At 43.5% G+C, this 16435-nt stretch overlaps 1 protein-coding gene across 2 annotated transcripts in view; it reads right to left on the bottom strand.

The window, feature by feature from the left end:
• ccdc102a (coiled-coil domain containing 102A) overlaps window positions 1-16435 on the bottom strand; it is a 124062-nt gene that overhangs the window by 61534 nt on the left and 46093 nt on the right. For both annotated transcript variants that reach the window (XM_080730817.1, XM_080730818.1), the window contains 3 exons: window positions 14590-14846; window positions 13566-13839; window positions 8535-8939 (listed from right to left, as the gene is read on the bottom strand). In XM_080730817.1, coding sequence (XP_080586943.1) covers window positions 8535-8939; window positions 13566-13839; window positions 14590-14690 — 780 coding nt within the window. In that variant the 5' untranslated portion in view covers window positions 14691-14846. The remainder of the gene's footprint in view (window positions 1-8534; window positions 8940-13565; window positions 13840-14589; window positions 14847-16435) is intronic.

Raw genomic sequence — 16435 nt, 5'->3', positions numbered from 1 at the left:
ATCTGGTGTTATAATTGTGAATTTCATTATTAAACTTAAATACATTTTGAAAACTGGCTGGAAGTAGTTTATGAATTGATTGGAATAAGAACATGCATATTTGAAAATTGTTTAACTCAAAAATTGGAAGAATTTGAAGCGACTGGAACAAGGGAGTTGAACTGATGAATCTGTTTGAAAAAGTAATCATTTTCATAAAACGTTTTTGAAGTAGAAAAATGCAATTGAGATTGGTTTTAAAATTGCTTGCCCAAACCATATTACAGTATGAAATATAAGGATATATCATTGTGTAATATAAATTAATAAGGATTTTTCTTGCCACCAGGTGGCGTATTCTTCTGATGACTCCAATATTCTTTCCAATCTTATTAGCTATAAGTGCTATGTGATCTTTCCATGTAATGTTTTCATCTATAAGTACTCCAAGAAACTTTGTTACAGTGACCCTTTGTAATATATCATTGTCAATCTGAACATTACAAAGGGTGCTCCCAATTGGATAATTAGGAGGCCTGAACATCATATGAACTTTTCTTTGCATTCAAGGATAATTTGTTTGCTTTGAACCAGGTGTCTACACTTGACAACTCTTGGTTCATTTCCAATATTAACTTATGTTCATCTTTACTAGATAAGAAGATATTGGAATCATCTGCAAATAAAATAAAATAAAGTTTTGGAGAAATTAAATATAAATCATTTATATAAATAAGAAACAGTAAAGGGCCAAGTATTGAACCCTGGGGCACTCCGCAAGAAATCAACCTGTATTCGGAAGAGGTGTTATTCCATGATACAAGTTGTTTTCTTGTTGTTAAGTAACTCTGAAACCATGACAAGGCAATTCTATTCAACCCATACAGTGAAAGTTTGTGCAATAAAATGTTGTGATTGACTGTATCGAAAGCCTTCGATAGGTCCACAAACACGCCTAGTGTAATTTCCTTATTGTTACGAGCTAAGAGGATATTATCAACTAACTGAGTAAGAGCCATCGAAGTGGAATGTTTTTCTCTAAAGCCATACTGGTGGGCATAAAGCATGTTATTATCATTAAAATATTTTATCAAACGGTTATAAACGATTCTTTCCAAAACTTTAGAAAAGCATGGCAGTATGGATATAGGTCTATAATTAGAAAATAAGGCAGAGTCATCTGCTTTATAAAGGGGGATAACCTTGGCCAACTTAAATTGATCAGGAAATACACCTGTCGCAAGAGAGCGGTTCAAAATATGAAGGAGTGGTTTGGAGATATATGGAAGGCATTTCTTCAGCCAGCAGCACATGATTTGAGTTTATTAATAATATCAATAAGCTCATTATCCGTAATTGGATCAAGCACAAAGGGATTTGAGGGACACTTTAACCCAGAGATCACCAATGGAGTATCTGGTATTTTATCAGCAAGAGAGGGACCAATATTTACAAAATAATCGTTAAATGCATTAGCTATTACAGAGGGATTGGATATAAATACGTCTTCCTTTTTAAATTCAGTTTGCAAATTAGACCGGTTAGGTTTTTTATTAATAAGCTCATTAATGATCTTCCATGTAGATTTCATGTCATTATGAGATTCTAAAAATGTATCATCATAGAATTTTCGTTTCGCTGTGGCAATAAGTGATTTAATTTATTTCTGTAAGTTGTATATCGATTCAAAATTAATGGTGAAGGATTAGTGAGGTAATCACGATATAGTTTATGTTTCTTTATGATTGATCGTTTAAGGGCGGCTGTTAACCAGCCATTGTTCTGTTTCCTAACTTTATTTGTTTTCCGTTGCAATGGAAAGGCCTCATCAAAAAGTTTAAAGTACATACCATGGAAGAGATTATATGCAGCTTGGGTTTCCTTTTCGTTCATGACAGCATCCCAGTTTACAATGGATAGGTCATTATTGAACTTTACAATCCTACGGTTATTAAAGTTTCGTGCAAAAAAAACATTGTTATGATTAGGGCTTACTGTAACTGATTGCGGTTCAAGATAAAACACAGGAAGGTGGTCGGATATGTCACAGCTCAAAACACCAGGTACACCTGAAATGCTGTCATGATTTGTGAATATATTATCGATCAATGTTTGGCTGGTGGGAGTAATTCTGGTTGCCTTGGATATAAGAGGACGGAAGGATGATGCATTCATTTGATCAATAAATTGTGCTGATTGACTACTAAATAAATTAATATTGGTATCTCCCAAGATATAACAAGTTTTATTTTCATTCATAATCTTACCAAGTACAGTATAAAAGCAATCAATGAAGCAGTTGGTATTTGAGCTTGGAGGTCTGTAAATACAACCCACGATAACCTTCTTTTTAAAGAAAGGCTCAATAAGTTCTATAAAAACAGCCTCTGCTTCATCTCCTATTAAAGCTGCTAGATCATTGCGCGGGGAGAATGGGATGCCCTCCTTAACAAAGAGGGACACACCGCCTCCTCCTCGCTCAGATCTAAAACTCGGATAGTGATTATAGTTATTAATAAAAACTTTTTTTACTTTATCTTTGTCCAACCATGTTTCACTCAATCCGATAACGGTAAAGTTTATGGTGAGTATATCAAGATAATTTATGAATTTTGCAAACTTTTTCCCTGTTGCACTACGAACGGCAGACTCACTCCCTAGCTTCGGCCGTGGTCTGAAGACTCACCTCTTCAGACTCCACCTTAGCCCATAGCACTTACGTTTTTACTGAATAAATGGTAAATGGTGCATTTGTATATAGTGCCTTTATCCAAGGCTCTTTTACATAGATTGTGCATTACATTCACCCAATCACACACACATTCATACACCGATGGCGGAGGAAACCAAGCAAGGCACCAACCTGCTCACCGGGAGCAACTAGGGGTTCAGAGTCTTGCTCAAGGACTCTTCGACACTAACTCTGGGGGAGCACAGGATCGAACTGGGAACCCCTCTGTGTTCTATTGACGGTTCCTCTACACCTGAGCCAATGCCGCCCCACTGAATAAGGTGCTTGGGTCTACCTACGTATATTACTATTTCTATGCACTTGATGTATTGATGTTGATGTATTAATGTATTACCTTGCTATTGTAAGTCACTCTCGATCAAGCATCTGCTAAATGCCTAAATTGTAAATTGTACTACTACTGCTACTACTACTACTACTACTACTACTACTACTACTACTACTACTACTACCAGCAGTGTGTTCAAGTTTCTGTTCGGATAAACCCCTTGAGACGTACAGTAGCATCTAGTTTTCCAGGGGGTCCCTAGTGGTATTACCACTATAGTGCCATTAATACTACCGTGCTGTCACTGCTACAGCTGCAGTACAAGTAGTACCGCCGTTGTACTTCTGTTGGGTGCGACTTAATATATAAACTAGCTGGGGGTTTCAGTCAAAAGGGCTGTAAATGTCATTTAATAACATGAACGTATAATGTCTTTATATTAACTCATTGAGTGCCAATCCCGGACTAGTTCGGCTTTATTAGCGTATCGCAGAGTGCCGATCCCGAACAAGTTCGGCTTTTAAAAAAATAAAAATATTTTTTTTTCTTTTTTTTTTTTTTTTTTTTTGGACCCCATCAAATCTGGTGAACATGATTTCAATCGCGATTTTGCATGTTCCACCCCCATACAACCCCATCTAACATACAGGGCAGCCATGTTTGTTTACATAACATGTAAAACATAATGGCGATTATCTCAAGAATGCCTGAACGGATTTCCAATCGGATTTTTTTGTTTGAAAGCTGTGAACAAACTGCACAAATCCACTCCAATGCAATCCAGGATTGCATTGGATTTTTTAGAGCTCATTCTTCTCTGTTTTTTTCCCATGCATGAGGTGTGCAAGGTTTAATCATGGCTAAGTTGACGAAAATAAGGCTTCTAAAATGCTTGGTAGCCAATAGCTAACTTCAAGCTAACTTCATCCTCTTCCTGTACATGCACAAAGGAAAGTGTTCAGGCAAGTCATGGCTGCAGGGCTTCTGCATATACCAGCATATCTCTATGGGATTTTCTATGGCCACTGGGCGCCCTCTAGTGGTGAAAGGGGTGGCACTCAAAGAGTTAAAACGCTCCCGGCCTACAGTTAGATGTACAGCAACCACTCAAAGAGGAAACCTTTCCAGAACTGCAGAGGGCAAAAAAAATTAAAGAAAGAAAAAAGAACGAGATCAAGCAGCCCATTTTGTCTCCCATCAAAGCATTTAATGCTCCCGTTCTGATAAATTCTCCTCCTTTTTATGCGTGCCAAGTGTGCCAGTGGGCATAAAAAGGTAGAGTTTTTTTATAGAGGCAGCAGCTTTTATTCTAACTAGGTCTACTAGCTAGAACAAGCTGATGGAGACTAAGTACTGCAGCATCCCTGTGCCCCCCGGGAGAGACGACGACGTGTGTGTGTGCGCGCGCACGTGCATGTGTGTGTGTGTGTGTGTGTGTGTGTGTGTGTGTGGAGGGGTGTTCTATTTAAGGAAGACCCTCTGAAAAGTTAGTGTAGTAGTGGTGTGCACACACAGATGCACGTATGCACAGTGCACACACACACACACACACACACACACACACACACACACACACACACACACACACACACACACACACACACACACACACACACACACACACACACACACACACACACACACACACACACACACACACACACACACACACACACACATTCCAACGCACACATTCCGTCCATATGCTTTGTCTGGCCTGGTATCTAGTTCTGCTGGCCTACATTCACCAAGGCCCTGGTCACATTCGTCATGCAGTCACACCAGACAGCTGGTTACACATTGTTTCATCTGGTCCCAGGACAGAGGGGGTGGGGTGTGGGGGTGGGGGGTCAGTGAGTGACCTCATGCAAACTGAATGCATGAAAAGTAACACATAAGGAGAGCTCGCTTTATTCCCATTTTAACTTAGTTTTTTCGTTTTATTTTCATGAATGGTCATCTATGGCAGTGGTTCTCAACCTGACATCATGCTCTGATGTCACTGTGATGTCAGGGGAACCACTCTACCAGAATGGGTTTGTCGCTCTGACATCACACTCTGGCTTCACTGTGATGTCACACTAACAGAATCCCTTTTATGCCCGTTCCCTGATGTCATCAATATTAATGATGCCCTCTTAGAGAGAACCATGTGATGCCAGGGGGAACAAATCCCTTGTATGCCCAAATATGGAGATATGGAGATCCCTGTGATACCAGGGGAACAATCCCTTTTATGCCCATATATGGAGATCCCTGGTGTCCACATCACTGTGACATCACTGTGACTCTGTGCCACATCACTGTGACTCAGACTCATCAGAATGGTATAAATTATATATGCCCATATATGGAGATATCTGTATCTGTCTGTCTGCGTCCATTGTATGCCCATATATGGAGATCTCTGTATTTCTCCAAGGATCTCCATATATGGGTACCCGGGGTCTCCATATATGGGTAACTGGTCCGATATACATCACTGGTCAGATGGCCAAGTCATGGCGCGACCTCACCCTTTAGGGCGAGTTCGCTTGTCACCCTGAGGCGTCTTACTAGTAATATATATTGTGACGTCAAGTGAAGCATGACCAAAAGCTTCACTTTATTGTTGTACAAAGGTTAACAAAAAGCAGGTTCACCTTGCTGGCAAAAAGTTGCCCATCAACCACACTAACTGGAGAGTTGATAGTACAGCATTACTGTATGTAATCTAACCAATAGACTATCGACCAACAGCTAAACATGTACCGTCAAGAACATTAACGTGTATCTATGTACCGGTAGGTGCCTGACTGCTAAGCACTGAATGTTGCGGTACATTTAATTCAATATTCTAAAAACCTCGTCTAAAACGTTCCATTCTAGACCCAGGCAGGTAATATTATTTCCATGATATTGAGGGAACAGGAGTGTGTGAGGGAGCCTTAATGCTGCCGGTGACAGCAGGGCCCCCAGGGCACTGAATCCACCGACGCCGTCTCCAAACTGAATACTAATGGAGCTGTCAATGGCACGCAGCGAAGATAGCCGTATTTACATGTGAGGAGAGGTTGTCATGTTCTATAGGTACTACAGAACAACCTGTCTGAGGATATTAGGGTGGCAAAATGAGTTTGTCTTTGAAATCACTTCCCAAAACCTGTATGTATATATAGCTGGGGTCTTCAACAGGGGGTCCAGGACCCCTAAGGGGTCCTCAGAGTTACTACAGGGGGGCCACCAAATCTTGGCATGATCAGATCATGTTTTATACATTAATCACTGGAAACCTAGCATCCCTATTATAGGTGAACATTAGCCAAAAAATAGCAGATCTAACAAGCTCACAAGTTCAACACCTCGCGCTGCGAGTCGTTGTGAGCTTGTAGATCGGCTATTTTTTGGCACAGAGGATTGGTGTAGAGGGAAAGGAAGAGCAGACTAGTAAGTATTGACAGTTCAAGTGGTTAAATGTATGAAAATACACATTAATCCAACCTACACAGATGATACTGTGCTGTCAAACAAGTCTAAGCTGTATAAGAAATTGATGAACACAATTTTATACAATATGTAGTGGGCGTCCCTGCTTCATCTCTCTCTCAGCTAAGGGGTCCTTGGCCTGAAAATGTTGAAGACCCCTGGTATAGTATATGGTCTGAATCTTAAGTCAGGATGTATGGGTGTGACCAGAGAAAATGTCCAGGGAGAGCTCTGATTGGTTGGACTGTAAAGGTTTTTCATTCGTAACCAGTAAGACTCCCTAATCGGGAGATAAGCGCGCTTATCTCCACAAATAGGCCAAAAGTTTGTTTTACCAATTATCAAGACATACGGGCAGTTGACAGTTTGCCATGGTTACTCATTGAAGTTGAATCTCCATATATGGAGATAACCTACGCATCACACTAAGTCTGACCTCACCAGCCCATATTTGGGCATGAGCAACTTATGTCTCCATATATGGAGATATGATGACATCACACAGTCCTCAGCCGATGATGTGGCGTGATGTCATACAATACACAAACGAGCCCTAAAGTATAAAGGGGCAATTCTTGCCAGGAAAGAAGCATTTCTTCGACTCAGACCTTATCGCCAGGGTTGGCTTATAGCAGCTGTCGGTAGGACCATACATGGATTCTGTTAGTGTGGATCTCCTAACAGGGCATCATCTGGGATACAATCCCTTTTATGCCCATATATGGAGATCCCTAACAGAATCCCTTTCATGCCCATATATGGAGATCCCTAACAGAATCCCTTTTATGCCCATATATGGAGATCCCTAACAGCATCCCTTTTATGCCCATATATGGAGATCACTAACAGCTAACAGAATCCCTTTTATGCCCATATATGGAGATCCCTAACAGAATCCCTTTAATGCCCATATATGGAGATCCCTAACAGAATCCCTTTTATGCCCATATATGGAGATCCCTAACAGAATCCCTTTATGCCCATATATGGAGATCCCTAACAGAATCCCTTTTATGCCCATATATGGAGATCCCTAACAGAATCCCTTGTATGCCCATATATGGAGATCCCTAACAGAATCCTTTTTATGCCCATATATGGAGATCCCTAACAGAATCCCTTTTATGCATATATTATGGAGAAATCCCTGCTCTGAGTATCTGACATCAGTGTGATGTCACCTGTTTATGCCCATATATGGAGATCCCTGCTCTGCGTATCTGGTTGCTATGGTAAACAGTTGGTTGCTAGGGTAAAAAAACATGGTTGCTATGGTAAACAGTTGGTTGCTAGGGTAAACAGTTGGTTGCTAGGGTAAAACCATGGTTGCTAAGGTGGTTGCTAACGTACACTAACAGACCAGCAACAGACTGTTGCCACAGCAACGTACACAAAGGTTTGTGTACACATGTGGTGTGATGTCATACTGATGCGGAGATATGAGCAGGGCAAAGGTGTGACGTGTGACGTGTGACCGACGGACGGACGGACGGACGGACGGACGGCCGGTGGAGGTTTTCATAGTAAACTGCTCCCTGACGGTCGCAATAAGTCCTTTTTTTTCTAATAATTGTGATTTGTGTACTTTTGTATTATTTGATGTTTTGTTTAACTGTGAAGGACTTTTCACTGTAACTCTGTTTTGAAAGGTGCAACAGCAGTGGTTCCCAAACTTTTTAGCTCAAGACCCAAAAGCTAAATTTGACGTTTGCCCGGGACCCAAACTAGTGAAAATAGCAGATCTACAAGCACACCGCGTTGCTTTGTGCCGTGCGAGCTTGTAGATCAGCTATTTTCATGACTTCTTCAATATTAGAAATTATTTTTAATTTAAGGCATTTCTTAGATGTGTTTGTTTGTATATATTTATATATATATATATATATATATATATATATATATATATATATATATATATTTTTTTTTTTTATGGGATTTTTACTTGATTCGTGACCCATCAAAATGGGTCCCGATGGTTGGGAACCAGTGTGCTACAGTATATATACAGTATACTGTACACAATTTATCATTAACGTTACGCTGCGTCCTTCAAAGTTTCGCCAAACCCACCTTTTCTCTGTCCAGCTTCTCCAGGTCCACGTCTCTCACCGGCTCCGGCTCGGGGGACCCGGGGAGCAGCCCCTCCCCCACCCGGGGCTGGGAGGAGGCGGACGAGGAAGGGGAGGGCGACGACGAGGGAGGCGCGGAGGGAGGGAGCGCCGCCGGGTGGGAGGGCGAGGAGGACGCGGTGGAGGAGGAGGAAGCAGCAGCAGCGGGGGGAGGGGGAGCCGCCGCCGCCGCCGGCGCGGAACTCTCGCTACCGCGGAGACGAAGCGCCTCCTGCCGCAGCGCGTCGTTCTCCACGGCCAGCTCCTGGCGCTCGCGCCGCACGCCGGTCAGCTCTTTGGTCAGGGCGTCCAGCCGCTGGCGCAGCTGGCGCACCTCGTCCCGCGCCCTGTTCCGCTCCGACCGCACCTGGGGAGGGGGGAGGGGGGGACAAGTCAGGAGATGACGAGGTCCTGTGAGGATATCAACGGACTGGCTAAGAAGTCATAATGTTTAATATGTTTTTGAACAATTAAGTCGCTTAGCTCACTTTACATTTGTACTGCAAATAGTCTCTCTTTCTCTCTCACACACACACACACACACACACACACACACACACACACACACACACACACACACACACACACACACACACACACACACACACACACACACACACACACACACACACACACACACACACACACACACACACACACACACACACAATACATTCACAGTATGCACCATACTCCTTGTGATATCTCTCTCAATACCGTATATATACCGTATATATACACACACACTCACAGGCATGAGTTCATGTAGACATGGTTGAGTTGAGTGCAGCCTAATTGAAAACCTTGTTATTGATTGCACACAGACTTCAGATGGAATACATTGTGCAGCGTGCATCAAGATGGTTACCGTATTGACTGCCGGCTGGCCGTGAGTGTAATAATCGTTCACATTAATGTAATCCTTGAAAGGCCCCCTCCCCCCTATAAAGTAAGTACCGGTAAGTAAGCCTTGCCGAGCCATGAGGCTCATAGGACTGGAGCCTATCTCCTGTTTCTGTAGCGTGAGGCAGCTTGATGTACAAGTACTGGACATGACACAAGCCACATGCCGATGCGCAATTAATTTAATTCTGTCTGATTATTAGAATAATAACTCGTTTAGCATTGGCAGACTTTAAATACATCTGAATTTAACAATTCATATGACGCTTGTCTTCAAGTGATACATTGACACACTGGCTCTTGTGGGGCATCAGGTCTGTGATGTTAAAGGTGATACACCATGAAATTTCACTTTTCCTATTTTAACAATTTTGCTGCCATTTTAAACATAGCTCTAGTAAGCAGCTGCCAAATTGTCCTTACCTTTTAACGTGGGCACGCGCACGCATCGTGCACAATCTGTGCGCGACTCATCTAGTAGACTGTAGACTCGGTGACAAGCTTTCGAATAAAAAAACCCCCATTGAAATAGACATATCCGTTGCCACGCTGTATCCCTGCTTATCCGCCAGTGTTTACATGAAAAAACATTGAAAAAAGCCAACTGTGCGCTATGGTAACAAGTGGACACGTTCGCGCACAAAACGCACAATATTTTTCCAAACGCAAAAATCCGATTGAAAAACGAGTGTTCCATCGCCGAGTAGCTTTCTGTTCTGTTACACTGTAAACCAACGGAGGCGGGACTATGGCCCAGGCTCAGACCGGATACGGAAAGCTAGATCCGGTCCAGACCTGAAATGACCGGATACAGTTAGGGGGGCGGGCCTAAAGAGCCAGAATCAGCGAAAATCTGCGATAATACTTTTAATCCTTTTATAATGATTAAAGCTAATTAAACTTCCGGGTTCGACGGGCATGGCACCGCGGTACAGCGGGAAATCTACGGTTTCTACGGGCATCGCCCAGAATGAGTTAAAACCTTTTTTTGGGGTCCCACTAGCACCTTCTATCCTCACAAAGTCCCATTTCTGACCGTTGTGTCTTTCTCTGGTTTTGAGAAGGCGAAGGTTAAAAGTATCCCACGGGTTCTCAAAACAGGCTATCCAGATTTGCTGCCGATTGTGACGTCATCTGCCGATTGTGACGTCATCATCCTTTTTTTCAAAAGGATTTTGGGGGGGGGGGGGGGTGGCGCAGTTCAGGCCAAAGGTGGTACTGCAGCTGAAATGCTCTGAGAGCCATTCAAAAATGAGAGAGGCTTTCTATTCAGGAGTGGTAATTTAACCTCAAACCTTTTGAAAAACGTTTTTGGGACATAAACAATATGACATAAATACTTTTTAAATGCATGGTGTATCACCTTTAATATGGTTATGGTCAACAATACAAAGCTTGTTATCTCAATGCCGGTTTGCTGTTCTCCATTGTGACAGGATAACAGAAAAGGCCAAGACTATTATAATAGACCGTTTGTCAGCCTTCTGATTGGTCCCTGAGACTCCCTGACTGGCCAACCAGAAAAAAACATTCACTTTTTGCTATCGGGGGTGGAGTTTGTGCAGTGGAGAATATTGAATGTGGCTTTCAACAACTGTCCGCAGTGCGCGACACGGAGATCGGCCGGTACGGTGATAGCGACGGCAAGCGTCAAGCGATCTCGCTCATCATAACGAATAAGCTTCAACAAACTAGTTCACATGTACCTTATCAATGGTCTAAGAGTCACGATTGGGTACATATAATTTAAATGGGCAGAATTACGAAAAGCCAGCCTATTATGTGAGGAGAAACATTCTCTCTGTCCTCTTCCTAGTACCCAAGATGCAATGCGCTTCTCTTTCTATCTCTGATCCAGAGGATTAAACTAATTAAAACATTTATTTTTCGGGGGAAAACTACTGTTTTGCTATGTAATTACTGTACCTTTTTCTTCCCTTTTTATTAATATCACGTAGATGTGTTTTTTGTGGTACTTTATATAGCTGTAATGAGGCTATGAAGGGAAAAAAAATCCCATCCACTACCACTATAAAATAATCTGCAAAGAGGATTCTGTCCCACTGGGATTAAACAAATTAAAACATATATTTTCGGGTAAACCCCCTGTTTTGCAATGTAACTACTGTACCTTTGTCTTCCCTTTTTATTAATATCACCTAGGTGTTTTTCCTTTGGTACTTTATATAGCTGTAATGAGGCTATGAAGGGAAAAAAAAATCCCATCCACTTCCACTATAAAAACAATCTGCCCAGGGTTAATGTCCCATCATAGTAACAGGGCAGAATGGGGCGGGATTTGCAAAAGGGTTTATTAAGGGTGGCCATGGCAGAATGGGTAGACAGGCTGTCTGGGAATCAGCTCAAGTGTCCATGAGCTGTACTGATAACACCCACTGCTCCTAATAGTCAGGAGGACGATTAAATAAATGCAGGGCAAATTTCACATGACAAACAAAATACCCAAAAAGCGGACCATATTATTTCACAAAACACAGGACCTCATTCACCAATTTTGCTTTAACCTTCGATATTTGGCTGTGGCTTTATTCCCCTTAAAGGACGACTTCACCACTTTTAAACCCATCTTCATATAATTGGTCCTCGCTAATGTTTATGATAAAATAGCACAATTCACCCTTTGTCAAGTCCCGCCCATTGTCCTGCCCCTCTCCACACCCATTGGTTGCTGTGTCTTGGAGGGACATTCAGTGGGACATTCCATCCACTGCCATGTTAATTCAGTTGCTTCATATTGTTATTCTGTGTGCTCAATTCTAATTTCAAACTTTGTTTCAGTCAATTGGAGCTGCTCAGTGGCAGCATAGTGAATCAGCATGCTTTTAAATGTTTTTATTTCTCAAAAAAAATTGTTTTAGCTAATTCAACATAAAAAAGGCAGAACCAGGGCGGGACAAGGCAGATAGAGCCTGCTGGTTGGTCAGTCAGGGACCAACCAGGAGGCTAACAAAGGGTGAATTGTTTTCTACTCAGTCTGTGTCTCATAGGAGGGCTGTGGGCAGGTCAGAAACCCGTCTACAGCAGGCTTTCTATTCCTGAAAGGTTACCATGCTATAATGGAAGCCATTGCTCCCGCCATAATAAAAAAATAAAAACAAAAAAATCTTCCTAACGATGATGTCACTGGTAGGCGAGTTTCTGAACTGCCCACAGCCCTCCTATGAGACACAGACTGAGATCATTTGATGAAGAGTCTCCTATTGGCCGATGACCCGATGATCAAAATATTGTTTCAGGAATGCGACAAAAACAAAGAAATCTCCATGAATTCAAGTCTTCGCGGGGTGTGTAACTGATAGAAAAGAAGTCATTTTTGGGTGAACACCTCATTAACACAGTGGTTCTCAACCTTTTCAGGCCACAACACCCGAAATAATCCTATGTTAACTAGGGACCCCACACACTACGAGCACTAAGAGTTTTGGAATTACATTTTGTATAACACGGTTGTGAAAATAGCAGATCATGTAGATCAGCTATTTTCACAATTTCTGCCTCTGATATTTGACAATTTGGCCAACGTTTAATTTGTCATTTTAGAGGTACCAGGTACCAGGGACGTGCTGGCCATTGGGAAAAGCGGGACAACTCCCGAACGGCCGGTTCATTCTCGGGCCGGTCCAGGCCGGGCCATTAGGAAAAATTTTACTGTTTGCACAAAAGTCAAAATTAAACTGTTTGCAAAAAAGTAGTGGAAACAGCAGATCTACAAGCACAAAACGCCTCGCGGTGCGAGGCGTTGTGTGCTTGTAGATCGGCTGTTTTCACTAGTTTAAATCATTTTTTAAATGATAAATACAAAACAAACGATTTTGGACATACAAGGTTTCCACCCAACAACAACGAAATATAGGCCTAATTCATGTAATTGGCCCACTGGCTTGTCACTTGTCATGATCTGAAATGGCAAATCTTTGAGTAGCAGCAGTGCTATAGAGAGAGATCTCTCTATAGCGCGCAATGAGGGCCTCTCCAACTCTTTTTTCCCAGGCTGAATCAGGGGCCCAGCACGTCCCTGCCAGGTACTAACACTTCATGAAGCATGCATACACAGGGAGGCTCCCCCCACCTTGCTCCACTTCTCCCTCCAGTTGGCCGTGCAGTCGGACCACCAGCGCATGGTCTTCTCCATCTGGGCCGCCCTGGCCCGCGCCTCCTCCAGCTCCCTGAGCCTCAGCTCCTCCCTGCTCTCCCAGTCGGCCCCCGCCATGTCCCCCATGGCGCCCAGGGACACCAGCCCCAGGCCCCCCAGGCCAGGGGACAGCAGCAGCGGGGGGCTGGAGCTGGGCGTGCCCCCCGTGGGGCTGGGCGTGTGCGTGAGGCTGTCCGGGGAGCGGATGGATCTGTCAGGGGGGTCCAGTCACAATTATTACACAATCGTCTAATCGTGAATGTTTGACATAATCGCAATTATTTTGTCATAATCGTCATGCGACGCGTTGTGAGCTTGTACTGTAGATCTGCTATTTCCAATATTTTTTTTTTAAATGGTTGAAAATATATGAACATTTTTCAACATGGACACAATTACGATGATTATGACAAAATAATAGCGATTATGTCAAAGATTTGCGATAGGCTATTTCCACTATCAATGTTCTTTTTTTAAGTACAAAGTTGTCAAATATGTCAGTAATTTATTTGTATATTTAGGTTATGTGTCATATCTGCCATGTACAACTCCAAAGCCAAACAGAAAAGTAATTGTCAACGACAATAACGCAATTAAATCGTTAATCGCAATTATTTGAGTGACAATGAATCGTCATGTAAAATGTCATATCGAATCTTGTAAATAGACTAAGCCCATACTCACCTCCCCTTTTCCACTGTAAATCTCTGCTATATATTTATTTACCTTTTATTTTTTTACATGTTTGATGCTTTTGTAATTGATGTTATCTTATGCAAAGTACTGTGTTCTATCCGTCTGTCCTTCAGTGTTATATATGAGATACATAAAGTGGTTCCTGTGTAAATAAGCCGAAAAGCTTACTAGTTGACCTTCTACCAGTGATTTATACTGTCACAAAACTGTACTTTTTTCCTATGCAACCTTCTAATAAATTCTTCAATCAATCAATCAGCCCTACCTGTCGGGGGTCCCCCCCAGGCCGAGGCCGCACAGCAGGCTGCCTCCACCGGCCGACTTGCCGCTCTCGGAGAGGTGGTGGGGGCTGGGGGTGTGGTTCATGATGGCGACGACGGACGAACGACGAGGAAGGAAGAGAATGACGGAGGATGGGGAGGGGGGAGGGTTCGGGGGGGGGATGGGGGGTGGGGGGGGACGGGATGCCGTTCAGGAAAGCATGGTCTGCCTCATCCGCTGCTGCTGTTGTTGTCTCTCAGCCTGGAGAGACAGGGAGAGAGAGAGAGAGACACACAAAATGAAGTGGAAACTGAGCTACATTTCCTAACCGCTGTCCACTGCACCAAGACATCACAGACACATACTTCCCACAGATCATCATAACCACCCAAGGAGAGTTTGAAAACATGACCAAGGATTAAAAAACAACAACTCCCATATCTGCTGGGTGAAGAACAACAATGTGCAAATGCAGCAGCAAGATTTGTGAACTGCTGTGATAGAAAGATGAAGATCAAATGGAACACGAGCACCTTAAAGACTACTAATCATTCTATATATCCCTGCACTGTCTGCATGTTTGAGAGAGAGAGAGAGAGAGAGAGAGAGAGAGAGAGAGAGAGAGAGAGAGAGACAGAGACAGAGACAGAGAGAGAGAGAGAGAGAGAGACAGAGAGACAGAGCACATCAACAGGAAGAAGGACCACATCAGAGTTAGCACAGAAAGTCGCGTCGAAAAACAGAGCTGGGGGAAAAAAGATGCATTGTTCACATTGGTGGCGAAAGGTAATCATTCACAGACGTAAAACTGTTGCTGCCTACGGGAAAGAAAACCCCATGTCTCGGCTCTGTCGCGCACACGCACGCACGCACGCACGCACGCACGCACGCACGCACGCACGCACGCACGCACGCACGCACGCACGCACGCACGCACGCACGCACGCACGCACGCACGCACGCACGCACGCACGCACGCACGCACGCACGCACGCACGCACGCACGCACGCACACACACACACACACACACACACACACACACACACACACACACACACACACACACACACACACACACACACACACACACACACACACACACACACACACACACACACACACACACACACACACACACACACACACACACACACACACACACAGCTTAGAATCTGCTGCTGCACATGACTGAGTCTGAATTAGCTTCTCCCCCCTCAAGGGGAAGTGAAATGGAATCAAAATAAATAAAAAAGTACATGAAAGAGTGCACGGCTAAACTCAAGACAAGAATGTTCGACATACAACACACAACGCACAGCCCATACAGGCAGGGTACCTTGGCTCCCAACAGACCAATACATGTAGCTGTAATTATTCCAGCAGGCCAGGCCAGCGGGAGGGGAGAGCAAACGAACGATGTGGGAAAAGCTAACACCTAATCCACACCATACTGCCTCTCACACGAGTTTGCTTACATTTGTCATCTCTTCCTCTCTCCTCCGCTTGTCTCTCTCCCAGCTTCGTGAGGGGCTTTTGCTGCCATATATCCTTGGTGCATTTATTATCCTTGCTTAGCCTTCTACTTTTTCCCCCCTCCAACTCTCTCTTTTTCTGCCACTCGGCTCCTAGTTTGTCTGTGTTGTTCCCTGAGCTCTCGGCGGCTCCGTTCTCTCCTCCTGTCTGTGTGAGTCTGTGGAGATCCGGTTGCACGCTCCTCTTCTTTCACACACAAACAGCAGACTACACCAGAGGGAGGGAGAGCCTGAGCCAGCCGGGCCCGCAAACTGTTTTCTCAGTTGGAAACAGCATGTGGGCTATCTGGACCGCGGTGCATTCTCATTATGTCTTC

Source organism: Nannobrachium achirus (genome assembly GCF_963921795.1).
Source record: "Nannobrachium achirus genome assembly, chromosome: 7".
NCBI lineage: Eukaryota > Metazoa > Chordata > Actinopteri > Myctophiformes > Myctophidae > Nannobrachium > Nannobrachium achirus.
The sequence above is the reverse complement of the archived record's forward strand: the minus strand, read 5'-3'. Positions and strand labels throughout refer to the sequence as shown.